The following is a 23,816-nucleotide window of genomic DNA, read 5'->3' as shown; positions in this document are numbered from 1 at the left end:
GGAGAGCCAGGGTGGGTGGGTGGGTGAGGAGCGGAGGGGCTCCCAGTGCAGGGCGGCAGAGGTGGGGCCTGGGCTTGGCAGGCAGGAGGGGCTGCTGAGGGCTGAGGGCCTGGGACGTGGCACTGTGGCCGCCCTTCCCCCACCTGCAGGTGGACATGCTCTACGAGGAGGCCCTGTACACAGTGCTTTACCGAGCGGGGACCATGGGCCCTGACCAGGTGGATGACGAGGAGGCCCTGCTCAGCTACCTCCAGCAGGTCAGCCCACCCTGACCCCGACCTGGACCCCGACAGCTTCCCCACCTCAACCCCTTCCCCACCCACTGACACCATGATCACCCAAACAGCAGGACCTCCCTGATCCATGCACAACACACAGAGACGGCTGCAGGTGCACAGACACACACGCACACGGCTGCAGGTGCACAACACACAGACGTGCGCACAGGCTGCAGGTGCACACAGACACGCACGCGCACAGGCTGCAGGTGCACCCCGAAGGACGCACCTGGCTTTCACCTGAGTGTGCTCTGGACTCCCCCGTCCCCCTGTGGCCCCCGCTCCCGCGCATGCACTCGTGTGCCCCTCATCACGCCGACCATCTCCGGGCATGCCCGGGCCCCTTGGCACAAGCCCTCCGCCGCTCCTTCCCAGGCTTCCCCCAACCCTGCACCCGTGAGGACTGAAGTTGGGTGTCTGTGACTGGGGTTGAGCCCGAGGTCACAGCATGGTGGCAGCCTCGCTTCAGGGGTTGCCCAGGTCCTGCCAACCCACCCGCCCTCCACAGGTGTTTGGCACCAGCACCGAGGAGCACACCAAGGCCGTTGAGCGAGTGAGGAAGGCCAAGGTGAGGCCGCCGCTGCCTGGGCAGACCCTGCCCAGCACGTGCCTGTGTGGTGGGGGCACAGGGCAAGGCCCTGTCACCTCCATGCTAAGCAGGGTGTCTGGGGGGCAGCTCAGCCTCACCAGGCCTCCCACACCCCTCTGTCCACAGCCCCCCACGTATGCCCTGAAAGTCTCTGTCATGCGTGCCAAGAACCTTCTGGCCAAGGACCCCAATGGTGCGTGGGGACCCAGCAGACCTCGGCTGCACCCAGGCCTGGCAGCCGTGGAGGGCAGAGGGCGTGGGGCTGGGGCTGAGGCGCCTACCGTTCCCAGGCTTCAGTGACCCATACTGCATGCTGGGCATCCTGCCTGCCTCGGACGCCACGCGGGAGCCCCGTGCGCAGAAAGAGCAGCGCTTCGGCTTCCGCAAGGGCAGCAAGCGCAGTGGCCCCCTGCCCGCCAAGTGCATCCAGGTCACCGAGGTGAAGAGCAGCACCCTGAACCCCGTCTGGAAGGAGCACTTCCTCTTGTGAGGCCCTCGCCCGTCTGGGTGTGGGATGGGGGCTCTGCCTGGGGTCCAGAGTTGGGCTGTGCCTGGAGGGTGGTGGCTCACAGCAGCTCCCGGTCTCTGTGGGGCCCTGTGCCCACTTTCCAGAGGAGAAAACTGAGGCCCAGAGATGGGCGTTGTGCCACCAGGGCCACACGGCTGGCGACACGTGGCGGGATTGGGATTTGGACCTGAACAGCCTGTGTGGAGAGCCGGAGCTTGTGGCCTGCTCCCTGCTGCTTCTGAACTCCCTGACCCCGGCCTGGGCACAGCCTCGCCGGGGACCCTCACGGGCGTCTCTCTGTTCTCCTTGTAGTGAGATTGAGGACGTGAGCACGGACCAGCTGCATGTAGACATCTGGTACGGGCCCCTGCGCCGTGCAGGGCGGGGGGAATGGGCACCTTCTGGGAGGGAGCAGGAGGAACTCAGGGCTGGGCTGGGGGCTCCAGACAAGCCAGGTCCTCCCCTCTCCCCACCAGGGATCATGACGACGATGTGTCCCTGGTAGAAGCATGCAGGAAGCTGAACGAAGTCATCGGCCTGAAGGGCATGGGCAGGTATGACTGCTGGGACCTTTCTACCCCTCACCTGTGCCCTCAGCTTGGTCATGGGGACCAGCGGGCGGTGGCTCCCCAGGAGCCTCAGCGTGATGCCCACCACCGCGCTGGCCAGGTACTTCAAACAGATCGTCAAGTCAGCCCGTGCAAATGGGACAGCAGGACCCACTGAGGACCACACCGATGACTTCCTGGGGTGCCTCAACATACCTGTCCGGGTGAGCAGGTGTGGGGTGGGGCTGGTGACGCTTAGGGAAAGGCCTGGGGGGTGTCCCAGTCTTCAAGGGTCAGGGCATTGCCTGGAGGAGCTCCTGCTCTTGGACCTCTGCTGAGTGCTCACCGTTGCCTGTCACCCTCGTTCCCGGGAGAAGGGCAGCCCAGGCCGTGTGGTCTCTGCAGGGTCTCAGGGAGTCAGTGTGGAAGGAGAGGGGGAGGAGTCTGGTGAGCCTCACCCCCATGCTACCCCCAGGAGGTGCCTGTGGCTGGCGTCGACCGCTGGTTCAAGCTGGAGCCACGCTCCAGTGCCTCGCGTGTGGAGGGAGACTGCCACCTGGTTCTCAAGCTGATCACTACGCAGGTGGGGAAAGTGGGCGTCTCCGTCCTCCACCCCCGCTCTCGGGGCTGGGGCAGAGCTGGTGACCCGGGGGGCTCTGCGTTGCAGCGAGACACCGCCATGAGCCAGCGCGGACGATCCGGCTTCCCGTCCCACCTGCTGCTGCTCAGCCATCTGCTGCGGTTCGAACACCCAGCAGAGGAGGTAGTGGGTGCTCATGGGATTGGGACAGCCCGGCAGGGGGCCCGAGGAGGGGATGTGGGGCTGTCCCTCCTCCACCCATGCCAGACCTCCTCCCCCAGCCCAACTCCAGCAACTGGCGAGGAGAGCTCAGCACACCAGCCGCCACCATCCTCTGCCTGCACGGAGCCCAGAGCAACCTGTCACCCTTGCAGCTGGCCGTGCTGTGAGTGGGTGGAGCTACGAGTGGGTGGGGAATGTGGGCGGGGCGTGGGTGGGTGGGGCATTGGGGACCATGCGGTGAGTGGATGTGGTGGTTGGGAGGGTGGGGCAGGGAAAGGGGCGGTGCTATGAGTAGGTGCGGCAGCGCTGATTGGGTGGGCAGGGAAAGAGGCGGTGCTATGAGTAGGTGGGGCAGCGAGAGGGGCGGTACTATGAGTAGGTGTGGCAGCGCTAATTGGAGGGCAGGGAAAGGGGCGGTAGGGAAAGGGGCGGTGCTATGAGTAGGCACGGCAGTGCTGATTGGGTGGGGCCGAGAAAGGGGTAGTGCTGTAGGTGGAGCTGAGTGGGCGTGGCAGCGGCGGGGTCCATATCCCTTGACCATGGGCTGGGCCCCGCAGGCACTGGCAGGTCAGCAGCCGCCACCATCAAACCTGCACGCTGGACTACAGCTACCTGCTGGGGCTGCTGGACGACATGCAGGCACACTGGGAGGAGGCGCCCTCACTGCCCCAGGAGCAGGTGGGTGCAGCCGGGGCCCTCTTGCCAGCCATAGCTAAGGGAGTGCTGGGGACTGGGGCCGCTGAGTGTCGGTCGGCGAGGGGCAGAGACCTGCCTGCGTGGGGGTCAAAGACAAACGGATAAACTGTATGACATGGGCGAGAGCTAGCGCTCTGCGGAAAGGAGACGGGAGACTCGTGGAAGTCACCTCGGGGGGCGGCCAGGACTTAGGACAGAGTTGGGGAAAGCCGCCAAGGTGGCGCCCATCTGAGCGACAGGAGGGAGCTGCCCTTGCAGGACGGACGTGGGAACTGCAGGGGCACAGGCCCTGCGTGAGCTGCGTGGGTGGAAACCGAGGCTGGGACAGGCCGGCTGTGCCCGTGGAGGGTGCTTCTCAGGGCAGAGCTGGGCTGACCATGCGAGGGGAAGGGGGTTGCGGGCCGAGAAAGGGAGGGTGTTTCTCCTCATCAGTGACCGGTCGGGGCTGCTGGCACTGAAGGGCCCTGTCCCCACAGGAGGAGAGCCTGGCTGATAGCTTTTCCGCCTTCTCTGAGTTCGGGCTGCAGCTGCTGCGCCAGCTCCGAGACTACTTCCCCGCCACCAACAGCACCGCTGTCTACCGCCTGGAGCTGCTGCTGAAGTGGGTGCAGCCCCGCCTGTCGGCATGGGTGGGGGCGGCTGGCAGGGCAGGCCCCACATCAGCGTGCTGCCCCCACCCAGGTGTCTGGGCAAGCTGCAGTTCTTCCAGCCCTCCTTTGAGATCTGCCCCTTCGAGACGGAGCTGAACATGGACGTTGCTGCGGCCCTGAAGGTGTGTTCCAAAGCCCATTGGGGGCCTGCCGCTAGGCCCTCCCCTCCCCTGCCCTGCCTTCCCATCCCCTGCACCTCTGCACCACGATCTCTTGCCCACCTCTCCCTCTTCCCCGCAACCCCCCATGCTGACTTGGCGGTGTCTGTTGCAGAGAGGCAACCGTGAGTGGTATGACAGGATCCTGAATGCCAGGAGTCCCCGAGAGCAGGTGCGGTTGTGGGGGACCCTGGCCATGAGGGGTGCGGGCAGCCAAGAGGTGGGTACAAGCTAGGCTTCCTTATAGCCAGGACCACAGCGCCTGCCTGGGCTGGTTGTGCTGGCCGACGCCATCTATGATGACCTTCAATCCTGCTACAGTGTCTATGCCAGCCTCTTCCACAGGTGGGCCTGGCCTCTCAGCGCTGTCCTGGGGCTGGGGTTGGTGCCAACAGAGCCTGCAGGGAGGGCACAGGTGGATGAGGTATGTCCCTTCCTCTGCAGCATCCTCAATGTGGACGTCTTCACCCTGACTTTCCGGCAGCTGGAGCGTCTGGTGAGCAGGGTCTCTGACCCGGGTACCTGCCAGGCATGGGGAAGTGTACAGAGGCCCTTGACTAGGAGGGCCTGGGATTCCTTGCTGCAGACGGCCTGATTCTGCTGTCCTGGACAGGTGGCTGAGGAGGCATGGGTGCTGACAGAGGAGCTGAGCCCCAAGATGACGCTGGAGGTGGCCTCGGGGCTCTTTGAGCTCTACCTGACCCTGGCTGACCTCCAGCGCTTCTGGGATAGCATCCCTGGCCGGTGGGTGCCCCGTCCCTATCTCTTGCAGACAGACTTTTGGATGAGGGCCCCCGGATCTGTGAGGGGGGCTCTCCTGGGACTGTTAGTCTAGAACGTGCTGGTTAAGGCATCTGAGTCGGGGCCAAGCCCTGACCGGCCTCCCGCCACAGGGACAGCCGCTCTCTGGCCCTGGCTGGCATCCACACCCCATTCCTGCCTGCCGTGAAGCTCTGGCTCCAAGTGCTGCGGGACCAGGCCAAGTGGAGGCTTCAGGGAGCCGTGAACGTGGATACAGTGAGAGCTGCCCTGGCCTGAGGACACTGGGGCTGGTCCAGGCCCCCAGCCTCCCCAGCAATGCCAGCCTCCCCCACAACCCCAGCCTCCCCCACCTCCCCAGCCTCCCTCACCTCCCCAGCCTCTCCCACCTCCCCAGCAACCCCAGCCTCCCCTGCCTCCCCCACAACCCCAGCCTCCCCCACCTCCCCAGCCTCCTCAGCAACCCCAGCCTCCCCTGTCTCCCCAGCTGGAACCTGTGGACCCCTCCTCCAGGCACAGCAGCTCTGCAGCCACTGCTGGTCTCTGCCTCAGTCACATCCAGGAGCTGTGGGTGCGCCTGGCGTGGCCTGACCCTGCCCAGGCTCAGGGGCTGGGCACCCAGCTTGGCCAAGTGTGTGGGTGGGCCCTGGGGGTGAGGGGAACAGGTGGGGGATGTGATGGGGCAAGGGAGGGTTCCATGGTTCCCCACCACCGCCCCCTCCTCAGGACATGTGTGAGGCCACCCTCTTCTACACGGAGCTGCTTCGGAAGAAGGTGGACACTCAGCCAGGGGCGGCCGGTGAAGCAGTGAGCGAGGCGGTGAGTGGCCAGTTGGGGAGGGGAGTCGGCAGGAGGTGGGGAGCCATCACCAGGCTCTGACCCATCGCCGCCTGGCCACACCTCCCCCAGCTCTGTGTGGTCCTCAACAACGTGGAGCTCGTGCGCAAGGCTGCTGGGCGGGCCCTGAAGGGGTTGGCATGGCCCGAGGGGGCCACGGGACTCGAGGGGGCGCTCCCCCGCCCCCTGCTCAGCTGCACACAGGCCCTGGACGATGACCTACAGCGGGAGGCTCACACGGTGACAGCGCACCTGACCTCCAAGGTGGGTGGGGCCTGGAGACCGGGGCGTGGGGGCAGTCCCTGGTGCCCCCTGCCCATGCTGAGCGCTGCTCCTGCCCTCAGATGGTGGGCGACATCCGGAAGTACGTACAGCACATCAGCCTCTCACCCGACTCCATCCAGAACGATGAGGTGAGTGCTGGGGCGAGGGGCCGTGGAGGGGACTGTGTGTGCGGGGGGCAGGGCCGAGGTGCGGGGTCAGCCTGGCCTGAATACCCCTGCCTGCAGGCCGTGGCCCCGCTCATGAAGTACCTGGATGAGAAGCTGGCCCTGCTGAACTCCTCGCTGGTGAAGGGGAACCTGAGCAGGTGCGGGCGGGTGGGGCGGGATGGACTGGTCCGTGGTCACTGATGCTGCCCCGCAGGGTGCTGGAGGCCCCGTGGGAGCTGCTCCTCCAGGCCATCCTGCAGGTGGGGCCAGCGGGGCAGGTGGGGCTGGCCCGTGGTCACTGATGCCACCCTGCAGGGTGCTGGAGGCCCTGTGGGAGCTGCTCCTCCAGGCCATTCTGCAGGCGCTGGGTGCAAACCGTGACGTCTCCGCTGATTTCTACAGTCGCTTCCACTTCACGCTGGAGGTAGAGCCCTGTGAAGGAACCTTCCCGCCAGCCCCGCCTCCGGGCTGCTCTGATCCCTCCCTCTATCCCCACGGGCTCTGCAGCCACTCCAGGGCTGTCTACGGCGCCACCTCCCGTGAACGCTGAGGTGTGACCTCTGGTGACGGCCTTTCCCCAGCTTTCCTGGGAGCTTCCGATGCCCCCCAGGGTGTGAGAAAGGGCTCTGCCCTGGACTGCTGAGCCCCCAGTGCTGCCTGGGCTCCTTTGTGCTGGGGGTCTCCACCTGTCCCCAGCACAAGCCAGGCTCCTTGACACCTTCGCCTTCTTTCCTTGCCCCAGGCCCTGGTCAGTTTTTTCCACGCAGAGGGTCAGGGTTTACCCCTGGAGAGCCTGAGGGATGGAAGCTATAAGGTGAGGCGGGACCCTCTGTGGGGCAGGGGCGTGGGTGAGGGGACCGAGTTCAAACTGCAGCCCCGCATAGCCTGTGTCCTTGAGCATGAGGTGGCCCCACGGGCAGTCAGGCCTCCCAAGTGCCAGCGCTGGCCACCAGCACCCAGGGGCCCCGTCCTGATGCGCTTCCCCTGCAGAGGCTGAAGGAGGAGCTGCGGCTGCACAAATGTTCCACCCGTGAGTGCATTGAGCAGTTCTACCTGGACAAGCTCAAACAGGTAGGGAGGTGCCAGGGACAGGCTGCTGCCCCTGAGGCTCCCCGAACCCAGCTGCGCTCACCCACCTTTCTGCAGAGGACCCTGGAACAGAACCGGTTTGGACGCCTGAGCGTCCGTTGCCATTATGAGGCAGCTGAGCAGCGGCTGGCTGTGGAGGTGCTGCACGCCGCCGACCTGCTCCCCCTGGACGCCAACGGTGAGCTGCAGCGGGGACGGCTCGGGTGATGGTGGGATGGGGACGGAGGGCTCATGACAGTGCTCCTGCAGGCCTAAGCGACCCCTTTGTGATCGTGGAGCTGGGTCCACCGCATCTCTTCCCACTGGTCCGCAGCCAGAGGACCCAGGTGAAGACCCGGACGCTGCACCCTGTATACGACGAGCTCTTCTACTTGTGAGTGTCCCAAGCCCCAGCCCCGGGCTCCAGGCTGCGGGAGTGAGACTCCCCTGACCGGCCTCTGTCCGCAGCTCCGTGCCTGCCGAGGCGTGCCGCCGCCGTGGGGCCTGTGTGCTGTTCACCGTCATGGACCACGACTGGCTGTCCACCAACGACTTCGCTGGGGAGGCGGCCCTCGGCCTAGGGGGCGTCAGTGGTGTCGCCCGGCCCCAGGTGGGCGGGGGCGCAAGGGCTGGGCAGCCTGTCACCCTGCACCTGTGCCGGCCCAGAGCCCAGGGTGAGTGAGCATCCGGGTGGGGGGAGGGGTAGCGGCCTGTCGCCGGCTCCCACACATCTGCCCACGCCGCTTGCAGTGAGGTCTGCGCTGAGGATGCTGGAAGGCCGCACCAGCAAGGAGGCGCAGGAGTTCGTGAAGAAACTCAAGGAGCTGGAGAAGTGCATGGAGGCGGACCCCTGAGTCCGTCAGCTGCCGACCCCGGCCCCGGCCCCCACCCCGAGTTCCCTGAAGCATCTTCCAGCTCACTGTGGCCAGCTTTGTGCAGCCAGGACCCACGGCGCCCCTCCTGTGCTGTGACATGTGTGTCCTGGCCGGCCCTGTGGCTCCCATTGCCGTGGCCGTGTCCGTCTGGTGTGTGCTGTGAACCCCTGCACCCAACCCCACATCTGGGTGGCCAACTTGGCAGGACCTGGCCAGAAGCTGCCTGGGACACAGTGCAGGCCACAGTGGGCTTGGCCACCAGGTGCGCTTCCCTGCCTGCTTCCTTGGGCTCCCCGGCCCTGGGTGGGCAGTGGGCAGCTGGTCTCCAGGGACTCAGTGAGTGGCTGTGCTCCCTGCACGACAGGCACTGTGCAGAGGCATTTTTGCTAGTCACAGCTGGGGAGGGCAGAGGGTGCCACTGGCACCATTGGGTGGAGCTTCCAGAGCCTCCACTCACAGAGGGATGCAGAGGGCAGGTGAGTCAAGAACTGCACAGGTCTCCAGTCCCCACAGGCTCCCACGCCAGGGACGTCACCCAAGACTGGTGGGCAGTGTGAAGGGCTCCATGCCAACTGGCAGGGTCTCCTTCACGCACATATCCGTGGCCACCCGAGACCTGCTCCACAGCCCCTCCAGGCAGAGCCAAGAGTTTGCCCCAACCCTTCCCCAGGCCCAGTGTGAAAAACAGAGACTCACACGGGGCTTCCTGGCCTGCAGCTTCATTGCGAGAGCGCTGAGGCAGGATGCAGGGCACAGCTGTGCTGCAAGTGCGGAGAGAACCCGGACAGCTCCGTCCTGCCAGCAGCCCCGAGGAGCCGAGACTGCCAGGCCCATCTGTGTCCCTCGTGTCTCTAGATTTTCTCGTTACCCGGCCTCAAATACATATTTATGTCTGCAACTCTCAGTCTCTCTGCCACTTCTTGATTCCTTTCCAAACCTCGGCCGGGGCCCTGGCTTCAGCCCCCTGTCCCTGAGTCTGCTCCTCTTCAGGGCAGCTGCTGCTGGTTCCTCCGTGCTCGGCGTCAGGCCCCGGGTCCTCAGACGCATCACTGTCATCAGTGTCCGAGGGCAGCCTGGGCGGGGAGGGGGAGCACGTTCCCAAATGACATCTTCCCTGGCTAGCTGGAGGCAACCTCATCCACAGAAAGCCCCGAGCCCAGGACAGATTCGTCTCCATGTCCTCTCCAAACCCAAACCTCTCCAGTGGGATGTCCACTTCAGGTTTTCTGGTCAGACCATCGGGGTGTTGTTTACGACACCACCCCCAGGCAGCAGGAGGGGCTCAGGCCAGAGGCAGAGGAGAGCCCTGGGTCTGAGTGATCATGAAATTAAGAAGCCCAAGGACCTACCGGGTGCTGGCCACAGGCCTGTTGGGGTTTCCAGACTCTCTCCCTGAATCCACATCGAAGGGATCTGAGCCGAGAGAGGAAAGTGGTCTCTAAGTGAGCTCAGAGCAGGACCAGGCCTCCCACCACCCAGGCTTTGGAGGCCTTGGCTCCCAGCCCCGCCAGGGCTCACCAATCTCCTCCTCCTGGGGACTGTCCTTGGCACTGGCTAAGAACTCCCGTTCTGCCTGCAGCACTTCCTCCGGGCCGCCGCAGGCCGCGTACTTGTCCAGGAGCTGGCGGTTCAGGTCCAAGAAGCCCTTGCCCCATTTAAACTTCCGCAGCAAAATGACAGCGAGGTCCAGAAAGCCTGATGGTGTGACAAACGGGAAACCCAAAGCAGTAAACGGTCCCCTCGAGTGCGTCCTGATCACCTGCTGCCGGATGGCTCTCCCACATAACTGCAGGGTCCTCACCAAACAGCAGCTCACAGTCCTGAGAGCCCGTGCTGCCCCCAGCCCCAGCCTGCACCTCCCCTGCTACAGTCCACACCTCTGCAACCGACCGAGTCCCCCTCCTTGTTGTGAAACGCAAACATCCCCACCCAGACTGCCCCATGCCTCATCTGGGCTTCTTTAGATCAGCAATTCAGCGAGGAGGACACGGAGGATAAGCAGGATCCTCAGGGCAGTGCTGCCGTGATAATGAATGGCACCCCACACGCTGGCCTCCGTACAGCAGCGATCCCATCCCGCCTCCACTGCAACTCCACAGGCTGAAAACCTGAAGTGACAGTCGGGGCTGGAACCCCGATCTGTCTGAACTGCTTCCCTGTCCGTCCCTTACGCTCCTTAAGGGGTCTGTGGGCAGGAAACACCATGCTGGGAGCACAGCAGGAACACCAGGCTGCCCGGTCACGCTGCCGTGGAGCCCCTGGACTCACCTACGATGCAGAAGGTGGCAGCGAAAGCTTCCACGCAGGAAAGTTTGCACGGCCGGCCATAGTTCACAGGGTTGGCAGCCACCAGGTAGGGCAGCAGGCGCAAGTGGCTACCTCGCATCTTCCCAAACGGCGTCTCGTCCAGCCTGGCCCAGGAGCAGTCGATGACGGCGACCCCAGACTGCGCCACCAGCTGTCTGCCGGGGACAGCATGGGGTAAGTTCAGGAGCCAGTACTACCCAAAGGGAAGCATGTCCCTGGAGAACTGCTTCGCTAGGCATTCAGGGACATCATTCCGCCATCCCCAAACCTCCTCAAACGGACTTCATGAACAAGCTTTTGAGGCAGCTGTTTGGGGTACCTAGAGCATGTGTTTATTCACTCAAAAAACGTTTATTATCCCCAAACCTCCTTTATCCTAGGCTCTGCGCTAGGCAAAGGAGGCAAACTAGACGGACGTTCCCTGCCCACGTGGGTGTGGGTGTGGGTGTGGCATACAAGTCCCACTAAGCGATCCCTGAAAGGAACCACGCGCTGGAAATGAAGACGAGCTAGGGCAGGCCTCCCGCGCCTACCTGTCTGCGGGGGACACGTACTGCTTGCCCACGGGGCTGAGCACCAGACCGCCGAACCTGTGGCCCAGGCGCAGGCAGCGCACCAGCCCCAGGCGGGCCAGCTTGCGGCCAGTGCAGCGCCGGGGGTCGCAGTGGCCTAACTCCCACATGGCCAGCGTGCAGGGCAGCGCCGCCGGGCCCGGGCCGCCCTCGCCCTCAGCCGCCCCTGGCTCCACGGAAGCTGCACGAGAGAGAGAGAAGAGCACCCGGCCTCAGCGTGGGACCCCCGGGCAGGCCCTCGAACCCCGACCCGCTCTCCCCATCACGCCTCCCTCACCTTGCAGCGCGGCGCCGACCTCCTCTGCGAAGGCCTCCAGGGAGCGGGTCGGGAGGTGCCGAGGGCGGCTGCCTTCCGCCCCCGGCCTGCGCGCTGCCCTCCTGCGGCCCATGGCGCGGATCTGGGGTGCCGGGTACTCCCCACCCCACGGGTACGCCCCTCAGCCTCTGGACGGGCCGTGCGGCTGCCAGCGCATGCGCCGGGCTCCACTTCCGGTTCCCGCGGTCACGTGACCGTCATTCCATGTGACCGCGAGGCGCTGCGGCGCGATGGCGGCGGGGCTGGTGCGGGTGCTGTTGTTCCTCGGGCTCTCGGTCCGCGGTGAGTGGCCCGGCCGCCCGCGTCCCCAGGCCCCGCGCGCGCTCTGCATCCCCGCCTCCCCGCTCACGGTCTCGCTCCCCGTAGGGCCCGCGCCGGCAGGTGCCGCGAAGATGAAGGTGGTGGAGGAGCCCAACACGTTCGGGTGAGCAGCCTCGCGGCTGGCGGCTCGGGCAGGGGGACGGCCCGGGCCAGTTCCCCGCTGACCCTGCCGCTTCCCGTAGGGTGAACAACCCGTTCTTGCCCCAGGCTAGTCGCCTCCAGGCCAAGAGGGATCCTTCACCCGTGTCTGGTGAGTGAGGAGCGCTGCTGGCGGGCGCGGGGGTGGCCGCGGGGGGGAAGCAACAATGGAGGATGGGTGAGAGACCCTGAGAGTTACGGCCCGGAGTCTAAAGCATTGGTTTGTCAGCCTTCTAAAATTAATGTGGAAGTGCGAGAGAATATACCAGAACGTTCCTGTACCGAATTAAAAGTTATCTCCAGACTTAGTCCTTCCTTTTCTTTCCGAGAGGTAATTGCCGTTCGTAGTCTGGTAACTTTGCAGAGGCGTTTCTGTGCTTTTACGTGCGTATCTATGCAGCCGGAAAACGTGTAGTTTTTGTAATCTTTGTCGCTTTTTAAAAAATTCATGCTGCGTGAGTATTTGGCTGATTGGTCGTTGTCACTCGCTGTATGTCTTGGGACGCTTCATGGTGGTGATATAGGTCTTCATTCTTTCTCTTGGTGCTCAGTACGCGATCGGATGGCACTGCATTTCCCGATTGTATTTAGGTTCTTTACATTTTTTTTGGCTATTAGAAATAGTGCTGTGGAGAACATGCTGTGTAGGTGCCTTGGTTTGCACTCAGGTGAGTGGTTTCCCAGGGCAGGATTCCGGAAGTGGAATTGTTGGGTCATGAGTATATATGCCCTTTAAACACTGAATGAGTATTAAATATAAGAGACAAAAATCCAAGGAATTTTTTTTTTTTTTTGAGACAAGAGTCTTGCTCTGTTGTCCAGGCTGGAGTGCAGTGGCACGATCTCTGCTCACTGCAACCTCCGCCTCCTGCCTTCAAGTGATCCTCATGCTTCAGCCTCCCGAGTAGCTGGGATTACAGGCATGCATCACCATCACGCCCAGCAAATTTTTGTAGTTTTAGTAGAGACAGGGTTTATTTCACCGTACTGACCAGGCTGGTCTCAAACTCCTGACCTCAAGTGATCCGCCCATCTTGGCCTCCGAAAGTGCTGGGATTACAGGTGTGAGCCACCGTGCCCAGCCTCAATAATTTTATTATTGAATACTTTTATGTGTTAGGGTCTGTGCTGGGGTTGCAGAATCGAACACAGATATACCAATGCTTGTCCTCAGGGAGCTGACAGTCTCATGGGGAGTGATGGAGGAACAGGCACTGAACAAAGAATTAGGTAAAATACATAGAATGGTCAATGATGAAAAATGCCATGTAGATATGTGAAGCAGAGGAGGGAGTGTGTGAATGTGTGTTAGAGTATTGTTTGGGGGATCGCTTTTTTTTTTTTTTATTTTTAGAGACAGGGTCTTGCTCTCTCACTCGGGCTGGCGTGCAGTAGTGCCTTCATAGCTCACTGCATCCGTGAACTCCTGGGCTGAAGCAGTCAGCCACCCTCAGCTTCCTGAGTAGCTGGGACTACAGGTGCATGCCACCATGCCTGGCAAATTTTAAGTGTTTTTGTAGAGATAGAAGGTCTCGCTACGTTGCCCAGGCTGGCCCCAAATTCCCAGCCTCAAGCAATCCTCCTGCCTTGGCTGGGGACTGCTTTAAATAGGGTGCTGAGGAAAAGTCTAAGAAGTGACATTTCAGCCCAAAGCTAAAGGAGAAAAGGGAGTAAAGCTGTGCCTGTTTGGAGAAAGGGATTCTGGAAAGGGAGTGGCCAAAGGCCTTGAGCAGGAAAGCCCGTGCCAGAGGGGAATCAGCTGGGGGAACCACAGATGAGAGAGAAAGGGGATCAGGTGGTACGCAGCTTGGCAGGTTTTGTGGACTTTGAGTCCGAACAGATCTTTCTAAGGTTTTTGTTGTGTGGCTGGGCATGATGGCGCACGTGGGGTTAGGCTCACTTCCCTGAGGCTCAGAGCCATGGGATGTGGCTTCCCAGGGCCTGAAGTGCTGGAGTCGGGCCAGCACCTGTCCCAAGAAGCTGGGGAGGAGGCAGGCCGCTGTGTAAGAGCAGTTCCCGACCGAAGTTCCTTCCATTAGGAGAAAGGCAGCCTTGGCTAAGGGGACCACGTCTTTTCAGAGGTGACAGTCCTGGAAAGAAAACAGAATATGCTGGTTGTGGTGGTCCGTGCTTGCTGCTCAGGAGGGAGGCTGAGGTGTGAGGATCACTTGAGCCCAGGAGTTCAAGACCAGCCTGGCTAACATGGTGAAACCCTGTCTCTACTAAAAAAACACAAAAACAAAAATTAGCCGGGCGTAGCAGTGTCCACCTGTAATTCCAGCTACTTGGGAGGCCGAGGCTGGAGAATCGCTTGAACCCAGGAGGCGGAGGTTGCAGTGAGCTGAGATCACGCCACTGCACTCCAGTCTGGGTGACAGGGCAAGACTTCATCTCAAAAAAATAACAAAAAACCCCCAGAATTTAAAAAGAATGCCTTTTGTAGTGTTCCCCACCCCCATCCCCACACCCGGGACCGTCAGGGTTCACAGGTGCATTTGGTTAATCGTGTCTCTTTAGTGTTTTCATCTGGAGCAGTTCTCGTCCCACCTTTGGATCTAAGTGGCATGTTTGTTTTCCTGTTTCTCAGTCTTCTTGTTGATGGTGTTTTTCTCCAGACCATTTTTTCCTGCATCTGGGGGGTTGGGTGCGGATAGTCTCCCGCATCCGTGGGATCGGGCACGGATATTCTAAGTGTTTTTTGCCTTTGACGTAGCACTCCTTCAGCATCAGCGTGTGAAACAGATTGTGCGCAGTGGGTAGGAGAGTGTGGTCTGTGGAATGAGCCGAGCAGAAAGATAATCGGGCTGAGAAACTCGGGCGTGGTGAGTGCGGCCTAGGGCTCAGAAGGTCCCGGCAGAAGAGCCTCTGCCGAGAAGCAGGAAGGGGTGGGTTTGCCAGGGCCGAGGCTGGTGGGGCTGGGCTGGGCAGTGGGCACCTCCATGGCCTGGGCCTCCACCAGATGAGTCAGGAGTCTCGTCCCCTGACAGCAGGAGGAGCAGAGGTTGGTAGGTCTGTGATTTGGAGACAGTATCCTGCTGTGGCATCGAGAGGGGATGGGGCACGGTCAGGGTGGTGGTCCTGCCACAGCCCAGCACACTGTCCAGGAGGGAGCTCTGCCTCAGTGGCAGTAGGAGGGAGCTCTGCCTCAGTGGCAGTGGGAGGGAGCAGCCAGCTGGGCAGGACTGTGGGGCCCTGGCAGGGGCCGGGATCTGGGGAGGGGTTGGGGAGGAGCAGAGTGGCCCCAGGACCCTGGCTAGAGAAGCCGTGGAAAGCGGATTGCAGGGGTCAGGCTGGGAGCTTGCTTTTGGTTGGGGCCAGGCTGGGTCTAGGAGGCGGTTCTGGTGCTTGGAGAGGGGTCATGGTGGGCACAGGACTCATTAGTGGGGCTGCGTGAGGTCCAAGGGTGAGGGCGAGGCTGAGGTCCCCGGGGAAGTGCTTGGTGGGGCGTGGGGTTGTGGAAGTTAGGAGGGCACTGGGACCAGGTGTGGGGCTAGGCCAGGGAGCAGAGTGGGAGGGAGACCACCTCGAGAGGGACTGTCACCAAGAGATGCGGCCCTAGGGGAGTGCTTCCCGCCGAAGCTTGACCGGGGCGGACGGGAAATGAGGGAGTCTAGGCTCAGCCAAGTTGATGGGGCCTTGAGGAGCTGTGGCCTCGGGCACAGGGACAGCTGGTGGTAAGGCCACCTGGGCCCGCAGGAGCGAAGGGCACCAGTGAGTGACCTGGCCATGCAGACTGTGAGCATGGAGCCTGCAGGTGACGTGCGGGCGAATGAGGAGCAGAGGAGGAGCCTGCCGGCAGGGGTGGTGGCATTTGGGGATGGTGGTATTTGGGGGTGGAGACTCCAGCTCAGGTCTGGCTGTGTCTGACTGAAGGAGTGGAGGGGCCGGACCCCACCCCTCTCAGGAGAGCAGGCTGCTGAGACTGAGGGCTGGGCGGAGGGGAGGGGCTGTGGCTGGGGTTCTGGTGCGGGCCAGCAGCAGAGGACCCGGGGTACTGGGCACTGCCGGTTGGGGGCTTGTGGTACCATCCCCTGCAGGAGGCTGCACCCCAGCCAGTGGGAGCCCCCTGAAGTTGTGGACAGCGCCCAGGCAGAGGCGTCCTCCCAGCTGGGGAGCCAGGCCAGGCCCCGCCGCCCTCACGCAGCCCTGTCTGGACAGATGGCCCTGCAGGTGCAGAGCTGAGCTTGGTGCCCACGCCCCTCCTGGGGTGTCTCCAAGTCATGTCTGCAGGGGCAAGGCTGGGAACGTAAGTTCCCAGGACACAGGAGCCTGACCAGCCACCCTCCCGGGGGGAGTCTGAGTGGCAGATGGGCGAGGGACACGTCAGGGTCTCAGAGGGTTCCAAAGGCTTCCCTGGGTGCCTGTTGGGCAGAGCTCCAGGGCCACACTGGAGGGGCCGAGCCCAAGCACCCCAGGCTGTGGGACAACAGGCATGACAGGGCTGAGGTGGAGCCCCCAGCGGTCGGGCTGGGAGGACAGTGGGTGAGCCCGGGAGTAGGGGCCACCCAGATGGTATCTGATGAGGAAGGACCAGGATCTTCCTATATCCACAGCCCCTATCCCCTGAGCAGGGCAGCCGGGCCATCTTGGTCTCCATGTCTTGGGAGGGGACAGCCCCGGGGTGAGTGGAATGTCAGGGAACAGAAGGCCAGGCTGGGCCAGCACCCTAGAGGTCTCAGTGGCATTAGCCTCTGTCCTCCGGGGGCGGGGTCAGGCTGAGGGTGGCATTGGGGTCCTGGGTTGGCCAGGTTCCCAGGGAACAGCCACCCAGCACCTTGTGTGCATTTTGGCTTTATTATTATTTTTGAGACAGAGTCCTGCTCTGTCGCCCAGGCTGGAGTGCAGTGGTGCAACCTTGGCTCACCGAAACCTCCGCCTCCCAGGCTCAAGCAATTCTCCGGCCTCAAGCCTCTCAAGTAGCTAGGATTACAGGCGAGCACCACCACACCTGGCTAATTTTTATTTAGTAGAGACAGGGTTTCTCCATGTTGACCAGCCTGATCTCAAACTCCTGACCTGAGGTGATCCGCCCGCCTCGGCCTCCCAGAGTGCTGGGATGACAAGCTGCTTTGCCAGTTTTTAAACTGGGTTTATTGTAGGGCTGTAGTTCTTTATATATGCTGGATATGAATCCCTCACGTATATGATTTGCCACTGTTTATTTTCTCCCATTCCGTGGATTATCTTTTCACTCCCTTGATGGTTTTTTGTTTTGTTTTGTTTTTTCCATATAGAGTCTAACTCTGTAGCCGAGGCTGGAGTGCAGTAGCACAATCTCAGCTCATGGCAACCTCTCCACCTCCCAGCCTCAAGCAGTTCTTCTAAGTCAACCTCCTGAGTAGCTGGGACTGTAGGCGTTTGCCATCACGCTCGGCTAATTTTTTGTATTTTATTAGAGACCAGGTTTCACCATGTTGGCCAGGATAGCCTCGATCTCCTGACCTCGTAATCTGCCTGCCTTGGCCTCCCAAAGCGCTGGGATTACAGGTGTGAGCCACCATGCCCTGCCTCTACGCCGGTCTTGATGCTAGCTAGTATCACACTGTTTTGATCATGACCGCTTTGAAGTAATTTTTGGAATCAGTATGTATGAGTCTTTCAAGTCTGGTCTTTTTCAAGACTGTTCGATGATTTGGGGGTCCTCTGAGACTCCCTATGAACTTTAGGATGTGTTTTTCTATTTCTGCAAAAAATGTCATTGGGATTTGGATGGGGTTGCATTGAATCTGCAGATCACTATGCGTGGTAGTCATCTTAAAAATATTAAATCCATCAGGGCGGCCGTGGGGGCTCACGCCTGTAATCCCAGCACTTTAGGAGGCTGACGCAGGTGGATCACCTGAGGTCAGGAGTTCAAGACCAGCCTGGCCAACATGGAGAAACCCTGTCTGTACAAAAATACAAAAATTAGCCAGCCGTGGTGGCGGGCACCTGTAATCCTAGCTACTGGAGAGGTTGAGGCAGGAAAATTGGTTGAACCCAGAGGTGGAGGTTGCAGAGAGCCGAGATAGTGCCATTGCACTCCAGCCTGGTGACAAGACTAGACTCCATCTCAAAATAAATAAATAAAGGGGGTGGATGTCTCCTGTCAGCCTTATGTAGTGGGTGGCACTGTTTGTACATGGATAATTGTGTCTTGGCACATGGACCCTTGTGTCGATATAGAATGTATTTGTCTCCTGTAGTTCCAGCTGCTCCAGCTCTTTTGGCTGTTCACATGAATACTCTTCCAGACCTTCACTTTCAACCTGTTTATGTCTTTAAAAGTTAGTGTTTCAGGCGGGGCGCAGTGGCTTACGCCTGCAATCCCAGCACTTGGGACGCCAAGGTGGACGGATCTGGAGGTCCGGAGTTCCAGACCAGCCTGGCCAACATAGTGAAACCCCATCTTTGCTGAAATTACAAAAATTAGCCGGGTGTGGTGGTGCGTGCCTGGGATCCCAGCTACTCGGGAGGCTGAGGCAGGGGAATCACTTGAACCCAGGAGGCAGAGGTTGCAGTGAGCCGAGATCGTGCCATTGCACTTTAGCTTGGGTTACAGAATGAGACTGTGTCTCAAAAAGAAAAAAAATAACCTGATGCCTGATGAGGTGAGGTGGAAGTTCCTCCATCCCAAAACCAGCCATCCCCACCCCCGGCTGATAGAAAAACTGCCTTCCATGAAACCAGTCCCTGCTGCCAAAAATACGGGGGACCACTGGTTTAAGTTCTGTAGACATACAGACCACAGCTAGAAAGGTAACTGGCATTTAATCTACCCCTGTACTAGGGCCCTCTGTCTCCCTCCAGCTGAGCTGCTGCCTGTCCACTCACTTCCCCGCAGGGCACATGGGCCTGCAGGTGGCCAGCTCCAACTCCTGAAGCTTTTATCTGGGAATGTCTTTTTTTTTTTTTTGGAGACAGGGTCTTGCTCTGTCGTGCAGGCTGGAGTGCAGTGGTGCGATCTCACCTCACTGCAACCTCCGCTTCCCAGGTTCAAGCAGTTCTCCTGCCTCAGCCTCCCGAGTAGGTGGGACTACAGGTACACACCACCACACCCAGCTAGTTTTTTGTGTGTGTTTTTTGTGTAGACACGGGGGTCCCGCAGTGCTGCCCGTACTGGTCTCGTACTCCTGGCCTCAAGCGATCTTTCCACCCTGGCCTCCCAAAGTGTTGAGGTGACGGGTGTGAGCCACGATACCAAGCCTTAACTCTGATTTTTGAAGGGCTGTTAGAATTCTTGGTTTTGTCAGTTTCTTCCATTGAATGGGACCTGTTTTCCTGTTTCGTTGAACATGTTGTGCTTTTTGTTAAAAACTGGTCCTTTGACAACAGACTCTGCCAGTCTTTGCAAACAGGTTCTGTGCACGGAGCCTGGGGATCAGTGTGCGTCTCTTCCAGGGCCGGCGCATCTCTTCCGACTCTCGGGCAAGTGCTTCAGCCTGGTGGAGTCCACGTGAGTGTGGGGGGGTGGGGGTGTGAGGGGGGACTGGGGTGCAGCCTGGGGACCCCCCTCATGCCCCCTGTGTCCCCAGGTACAAGTACGAGTTCTGCCCATTCCACAACGTGACCCAGCACGAGCAGACCTTCCGCTGGAACGCCTACAGCGGGGTCCTCGGGTGAGCGGGGCCGGGCCAGGGATCCCAAAGCAGCAGCGCGGCTCCCCCGCCCGGCCTCACGGGCCGTGCCCGTGTCCCCGCAGCATCTGGCACGAGTGGGAGATCGCCAACAACACCTTCATGGGCATGTGGATGAGGGATGGTGATGCCTGTCGTTCCCGGAGTCGGCAGAGCAAGGTGGGGCCTCAGACGGGAGCCCGGGAAGAGGGGCCCCAGCCTCTGCAACACACCCACCGGCGTTCCCTCCCCAGGTGGAGCTGGCGTGTGGAAAAAGCAACCGGCTGGCCCACGTGTCCGAGCCGAGCACCTGTGTCTATGCGCTGACGTTTGAGACCCCCCTCGTCTGCCACCCCCACGCCTTGCTAGGTAGGGGTGCGGGACGCATTGGGGGCCGGTGGGGTCGGCCATGCACGCAGCCCTGCCAGAGGCCCTGCAGTGGTGGGAGCCAGGGTTGGGACATGGGGCACAGCTGAGTCTGGCTTCTCTGGGGTCCTCAGTGTACCCAACCCTGCCAGAGGCCCTGCAGCGGCGGTGGGACCAGGTGGAGCAGGACCTGGCCGACAAGCTGATCACCGCCCAGGTAAGTGTACACTCGGGGTTGCCCCTGGCAGGCCCGGCTGGGAGCTGGGTGCTGCCCCTGCATCCTCCACCTTCAGGGCCATGAGAAGTTGCTGCGGACACTTTTTGAGGATGCTGGCTACTTAAAGGCCCCAAAAGAAAATGAACCCACCCAGCTGGAGGGAGGTCCTGACAGCTTGGGGTTTGAGACCCTGGAAAGCTGCAGAAAGGTACCGTACTGGGGGAGGTGGCAGCACACAGTGGCCTCCTGCCCTGCCCCGGCCTTTCCCTTGACCTTCGTGTTGCAGGCGCGCAGAGAACTGTCGGAGGAGATCAGAAGGCTGAAAGGTTTGCTCAGCCAGCACGGCATCCCCTACATGAGGCCCACAGGTAAGTCACTTGTGGGGAGAGGGCCAGGCCCACCATTGCACCCACCACCTGTGGGTCCAGGTGAGGACCGGCCACCTGGTGTTTTGGCAGAAACTTCCAGCTTGGAGCACTTGGGCCACAAGACACCCAGAGCCAAGCCTGCAGAGCAGCTGCGGGGGGACCCAGGACTGCGTGGGAGTTTGTGACCCCATGGTGGGAAGGCAGAGGTGGCCACGGCCGAGCACCCTACAGACGGGCTGGTAGGATCCCCAGGGCCCAGGCTTGTGCTTAGAGAAGCAGACAAAACAAAGATTCAAGGTTTTAATTAATTCCCATACTGATAAAAATAATTCCATGAATTCTGTAAACCATTGCATAAATGCTATAGTGTAAAAAAATTTAACAAGTGTTAACTTTAAACAGTTCACTACAAGTAAATGATTATAAATCCTACCTTCCGGGTTAAGAAAATTCCACTCAAACAACACTCTCATCTACTCAGACATACAGATTGAGGCTTCCAGAAATTAATCCACGTGACGCATCCACACGGAACAAGGTCTGCTGACCACAGTTACACACGTCACTGTTTCACGGCTAATGCTGAACACTAGAGCTACAGACGACAGGCAACACCACACAGAACCGGCCACCACCCGGCTCCTACGCCCAGTGCCAGCCATGGCCGCAGGTGGGAGCTGCTGGGCCTGCCTCCATGGGGCACCTTCCAGCCACTGCTGTGTGCCTCGGCCACCTAGGATCCATCCCTGAGGCCTTGGCCGCTGCGAGGAGTGAGGAAGGCCCCAGGGCGGGCAGCCCCAGGGTCTTCCCTCCATTTCCAATCCTCGCAGCGCCGGCAGCCATTCTTTGGCCTTCCCACTGCTCACCTGTCCTCAGAGCCAGTACTAATATGGGGGAGCAGGTGTCTCCACCGTCCCCCAACCCCTGGGGCTCCCAGCTCCACCACCCCAGAAGCTGAGCCATGGAGACGCCCTGAGGGGCAGCCGCCACCTTGTTCCCAGAAAGAGCAGAGCAGCCGGCAGACTAGCGCTCAGCTACTCTCGACAACCGGGAGACGTCTGGGCAGACACCATATCCCAGAAAAGACCAGAGGCCCGCAATGGGAACCAAGTGCATAAATAATAAAAACAGGATTTTACACATTGATGACAGTAGCACAAAATATACGTAATTTCTAGATGCTGAGCTAATAAATCATCACTATAATAATTAAAAACAAAATAGATTCACTAAAACCAAGTCGATAGTTACCTGGAGTAGTGGACTAGCTGCAGAATGTCACGGATCCACTTCCTTTAAAATGATAGAATGTTGCTATCAGTTTGTCTTACGTTAAAAAAGTTCTTAAACCTCCTACTATATTAAATACATTCTAATTTGGTCACTGATAAAAATTTTTTACCTAGACGTTTTGCACTTTTAAAAAATGCTATTAAAAGTCTTTGGCAATGCGACGGGTAGGGAGGAACACATTGGTGCCGCTGCCTGCTCTTGTGCCCTCACAACCCACATGGCCCACAGAGAGCCAGGTCGCCGTAAATCACAGACGCCTGTTCCTGCTCCTCAACTCCTAGGGACGGTCCCAGCCCTGAGCAGAAGGGTCAGGTCATCGCAGGAACGCGTTCTCAGTCGCGTTTCTGCTGCGGCTGGAAGCCACGCTGTCGCTCCAGGGGCAGACAGGCCAGGGGACCACAGCAGAGCCGGGACCTTGGGGGCCACTTCCCCCGTGTGCTCCAAGCCACTAAGAGGCTGTGACTGGGTCCTGGTGTGACCTTGCTGGCCACATGGATGAGCCCCGATGCTAACTGGCAGTATGGGTCAGGTGACTCACATACACCCGGCACCCTGGCGCACGCCACGGCTCGAGCGTCTCCCACGTGAGCATGACGGGGGTGGCCACAGGTGCTGGGGAGCTAGCCACTCTCCCAGTTCACTGCCTGACCCCCGCCAGGACGCCTAGCGATGTCTCCAAGGAGCTACAAAGCACCATTGCCTAGGACAGATCTAAGTAATCAGAAGACAGCTTTTTTTTTTTTTTTTTGAGCCAGAGTCTCACTCTGTCACCCGGGCTGCAGTGCAGTGGCGTGATCCTGGCTCACTGCAACCTCTGCCTCCCGGGTTCAAACGATTCTCCTACCTCAGCCCCCCGAGTAGCTGGGACTACCGGCGCCCAGCTAAGTTTTGTATTTTTAGTAGAGACGGGGTTTCACCATGTTAGCCAGGATGGTCTCAATCTCCTGACCTCAGGTGATCCACCCGCCTCAGCCTCCCAAAGTGCTGGGATCACAGGCGTGAGCCACCGGGCCCAGCCAGAAGACAGCTGCTTAAAAAGGTAATTCTAAAACCTCTGATGTCTGATGCCTTCTGCTGCATTTTTCGTTAGTATGAAACTGTCTTTCAGAGGTTCAAGGGAGAAAACAAAACGATGTTCCTTCACTTGTTTAACAAGGCACAGACGCATAGGAAAAGTGGCCACGGATCACAGAAACGCAGGACGGAGCTCTCCTGCTCCCACGTCACGAGGCTGGAATATCAACCCCAGTGCCTTGTGCGCACACAGGCTCGGGAAAACTAGCTCCTTCCATCAAGTTAAAAACATCTAAATCCATAATCACTCTGCTTATAAATACTATCTGCACTTAATGGGAAAATGTAAAAATCCTAGGTCTTACTACTAGATAAACGCTCATTTCATAAGTACTAGTTTCAGAATATGAAATCTAATATATTCAGCATACTATGAATTGACAATAAACTGATATGAAATATTTAAGTTCACAGTACACATATAAAGCTTCATATTATCGCATATTTAAAAAACAACATAGAAAGCAGCTTAGAGCAATTTATAACCTCTAAATTCCTCGCTTTACAAAGTGCTTTGAAAGACCCCAGCTCTCAGTGGTCCAGTCACAGGAGTGTCAGGACCACAAACTGCTGTGATCACAGCGCCACGCGGACCCCTGAGGCACCAGGCCCCTCGAGGACAGGCAGGCGGGTTCTGTAGGTTTGCCTTTAAGGTTTTTGAGGAAAATACCTTGAAACCGTCGGTAGGACTAGATAGGTGATAACGTGTGACAGGAAAGCTGTCGGCCGAGCGCGGACGGGGCTCCCAGCCTCATGGTAAGGGGCTGAGTGCGGGCGGGGCTCCCAGCCTCGGTCCTCACAGCCGTGGCACCAGAAGTGAGAGACGATGTGTCTGTGGTCACAAGGAGCGCTGGAGCCAGGGTGCTCAGCAGGAGGTGGCTGTCCCCGCTGAGGTCACCACCGCAGGGGCTGGCCCTTGCAGTAGGGGCACTCGGGTGCGGCGGCTGCACATGGCTCACAGAGGACGCGGTGCTGGCACGGCCGCAGGACGGCACCGTGGGCCCGCTCCCGGCAGGCCACGCACTGCTTGGCGCGGAGCTGGAAGATCAC

The 23,816-nt window shown here is 60.0% G+C and overlaps 4 protein-coding genes across 21 annotated transcripts in view; 2 read left to right on the top strand and 2 right to left on the bottom strand.

Annotated features, from left to right (window-relative positions):
- BAIAP3 (BAI1 associated protein 3) overlaps positions 1–9,103 on the top strand; it is a 14,928-nt gene extending 5,825 nt beyond the window's left edge. For 3 of the 11 annotated variants that reach the window (XM_023189264.1, XM_023189263.1, XM_023189262.2), the window contains 30 exons: positions 150–257; positions 347–454; positions 787–846; positions 994–1,060; positions 1,158–1,353; positions 1,688–1,732; positions 1,852–1,929; positions 2,045–2,147; positions 2,399–2,506; positions 2,591–2,686; positions 2,785–2,888; positions 3,283–3,403; positions 3,898–4,022; positions 4,103–4,193; positions 4,345–4,401; positions 4,477–4,574; positions 4,674–4,725; positions 4,843–4,973; positions 5,123–5,246; positions 5,476–5,619; positions 5,715–5,807; positions 5,898–6,089; positions 6,170–6,238; positions 6,335–6,414; positions 6,572–6,680; positions 6,999–7,070; positions 7,247–7,523; positions 7,595–7,718; positions 7,793–7,998; positions 8,075–9,103. In XM_023189264.1, the coding sequence (XP_023045032.1) occupies positions 150–257; positions 347–454; positions 787–846; positions 994–1,060; positions 1,158–1,353; positions 1,688–1,732; positions 1,852–1,929; positions 2,045–2,147; positions 2,399–2,506; positions 2,591–2,686; positions 2,785–2,888; positions 3,283–3,403; positions 3,898–4,022; positions 4,103–4,193; positions 4,345–4,401; positions 4,477–4,574; positions 4,674–4,725; positions 4,843–4,973; positions 5,123–5,246; positions 5,476–5,619; positions 5,715–5,807; positions 5,898–6,089; positions 6,170–6,238; positions 6,335–6,414; positions 6,572–6,680; positions 6,999–7,070; positions 7,247–7,523; positions 7,595–7,718; positions 7,793–7,998; positions 8,075–8,178 (3,342 nt within the window). In that variant the 3' untranslated portion in view covers positions 8,179–9,103. The remainder of the gene's footprint in view (positions 1–149; positions 258–346; positions 455–786; positions 847–993; positions 1,061–1,157; positions 1,354–1,687; positions 1,733–1,851; positions 1,930–2,044; positions 2,148–2,398; positions 2,507–2,590; positions 2,687–2,784; positions 2,889–3,282; positions 3,404–3,897; positions 4,023–4,102; positions 4,194–4,344; positions 4,402–4,476; positions 4,575–4,673; positions 4,726–4,842; positions 4,974–5,122; positions 5,247–5,475; positions 5,620–5,714; positions 5,808–5,897; positions 6,090–6,169; positions 6,239–6,334; positions 6,415–6,571; positions 6,681–6,998; positions 7,071–7,246; positions 7,524–7,594; positions 7,719–7,792; positions 7,999–8,074) is intronic. The other 8 variants (XM_023189270.1, XM_023189269.1, XM_023189267.1 and 5 more) reach the window with 6 other exon arrangements.
- TSR3 (TSR3 ribosome maturation factor) lies at positions 8,903–11,572 on the bottom strand. Its single transcript, XM_023189279.1, has 6 exons — positions 11,356–11,572; positions 11,040–11,259; positions 10,468–10,661; positions 9,718–9,894; positions 9,549–9,612; positions 8,903–9,272 (listed from the first exon to the last, which is right to left on the bottom strand). Exons 1-6 carry the CDS (start codon positions 11,465–11,467, stop codon positions 9,101–9,103), a joined length of 939 nt encoding a protein of 312 aa, XP_023045047.1. The 5' UTR covers positions 11,468–11,572; the 3' UTR covers positions 8,903–9,100.
- Positions 11,562–23,130, top strand: GNPTG (N-acetylglucosamine-1-phosphate transferase subunit gamma). Of its 4 annotated transcripts, XR_002725709.3 has the most exons (12): positions 11,562–11,676; positions 11,761–11,818; positions 11,898–11,965; positions 19,234–19,288; positions 19,368–19,451; positions 19,535–19,628; positions 19,703–19,817; positions 19,949–20,031; positions 20,108–20,399; positions 20,490–20,638; positions 22,647–22,731; positions 22,849–23,130. XR_002725709.3 is itself a non-coding variant. In XM_023189278.1 (11 exons), the coding sequence occupies exons 1-11, from the start codon at positions 11,625–11,627 to the stop codon at positions 20,582–20,584; spliced, it is 918 nt and encodes a 305-aa protein (XP_023045046.1). In that variant the 5' UTR covers positions 11,562–11,624; the 3' UTR covers positions 20,585–20,831. The 4 variants fall into 4 exon arrangements, 2 of the variants coding, with proteins under 2 accessions (XP_023045046.1, XP_023045045.1); XR_002725708.3 differs by lacking the exons at positions 22,647–22,731; positions 22,849–23,130 and adding an exon at positions 20,881–21,198; XM_023189278.1 differs by lacking the exons at positions 22,647–22,731; positions 22,849–23,130 and having other exon boundaries at positions 20,108–20,239; positions 20,318–20,399; positions 20,490–20,831.
- The window catches only part of UNKL (unk like zinc finger), a 48,460-nt gene continuing 45,328 nt past the window's right edge, over positions 20,685–23,816 (bottom strand). For 3 of the 5 annotated variants that reach the window (XM_023189271.2, XM_023189273.2, XM_023189275.2), the window contains one exon: positions 20,685–23,816. In XM_023189271.2, coding sequence (XP_023045039.1) covers positions 23,661–23,816 — 156 coding nt within the window. In that variant the 3' untranslated portion in view covers positions 20,685–23,660. The other 2 variants (XR_002725707.1, XM_023189272.1) reach the window with 2 other exon arrangements.

Source organism: Piliocolobus tephrosceles, chromosome 17, assembly GCF_002776525.5.
Source record: "Piliocolobus tephrosceles isolate RC106 chromosome 17, ASM277652v3, whole genome shotgun sequence".
Lineage (NCBI taxonomy): Eukaryota > Metazoa > Chordata > Mammalia > Primates > Cercopithecidae > Piliocolobus > Piliocolobus tephrosceles.
The sequence above is the reverse complement of the archived record's forward strand: the minus strand, read 5'-3'. Positions and strand labels throughout refer to the sequence as shown.

Excerpts from the sequence above, each read along its gene's own strand:
- TSR3 (XM_023189279.1), bottom strand. The coding sequence starts at position 11,467 with ATGGGCCGCAGGAGGGCAGCGCGCAGGCCGGGGGCGGAAGGCAGCCGC. Across the intron at positions 11,260-11,355 it reads GGTCGGCGCCGCGCTGCAAG|CTTCCGTGGAGCCAGGGGCG; the intron begins GTGAGGGAGGCG and ends TCTCTCGTGCAG. Across the intron at positions 10,662-11,039 it reads TACGTGTCCCCCGCAGACAG|ACAGCTGGTGGCGCAGTCTG; the intron begins GTAGGCGCGGGA and ends TGTCCCCGGCAG.
- GNPTG (XM_023189277.2), top strand. The coding sequence starts at position 11,625 with ATGGCGGCGGGGCTGGTGCGGGTGCTGTTGTTCCTCGGGCTCTCGGTC. Across the intron at positions 19,452-19,534 it reads GCCTACAGCGGGGTCCTCGG|CATCTGGCACGAGTGGGAGA; the intron begins GTGAGCGGGGCC and ends GTGTCCCCGCAG. Across the intron at positions 19,818-19,948 it reads CCACCCCCACGCCTTGCTAG|TGTACCCAACCCTGCCAGAG; the intron begins GTAGGGGTGCGG and ends TGGGGTCCTCAG.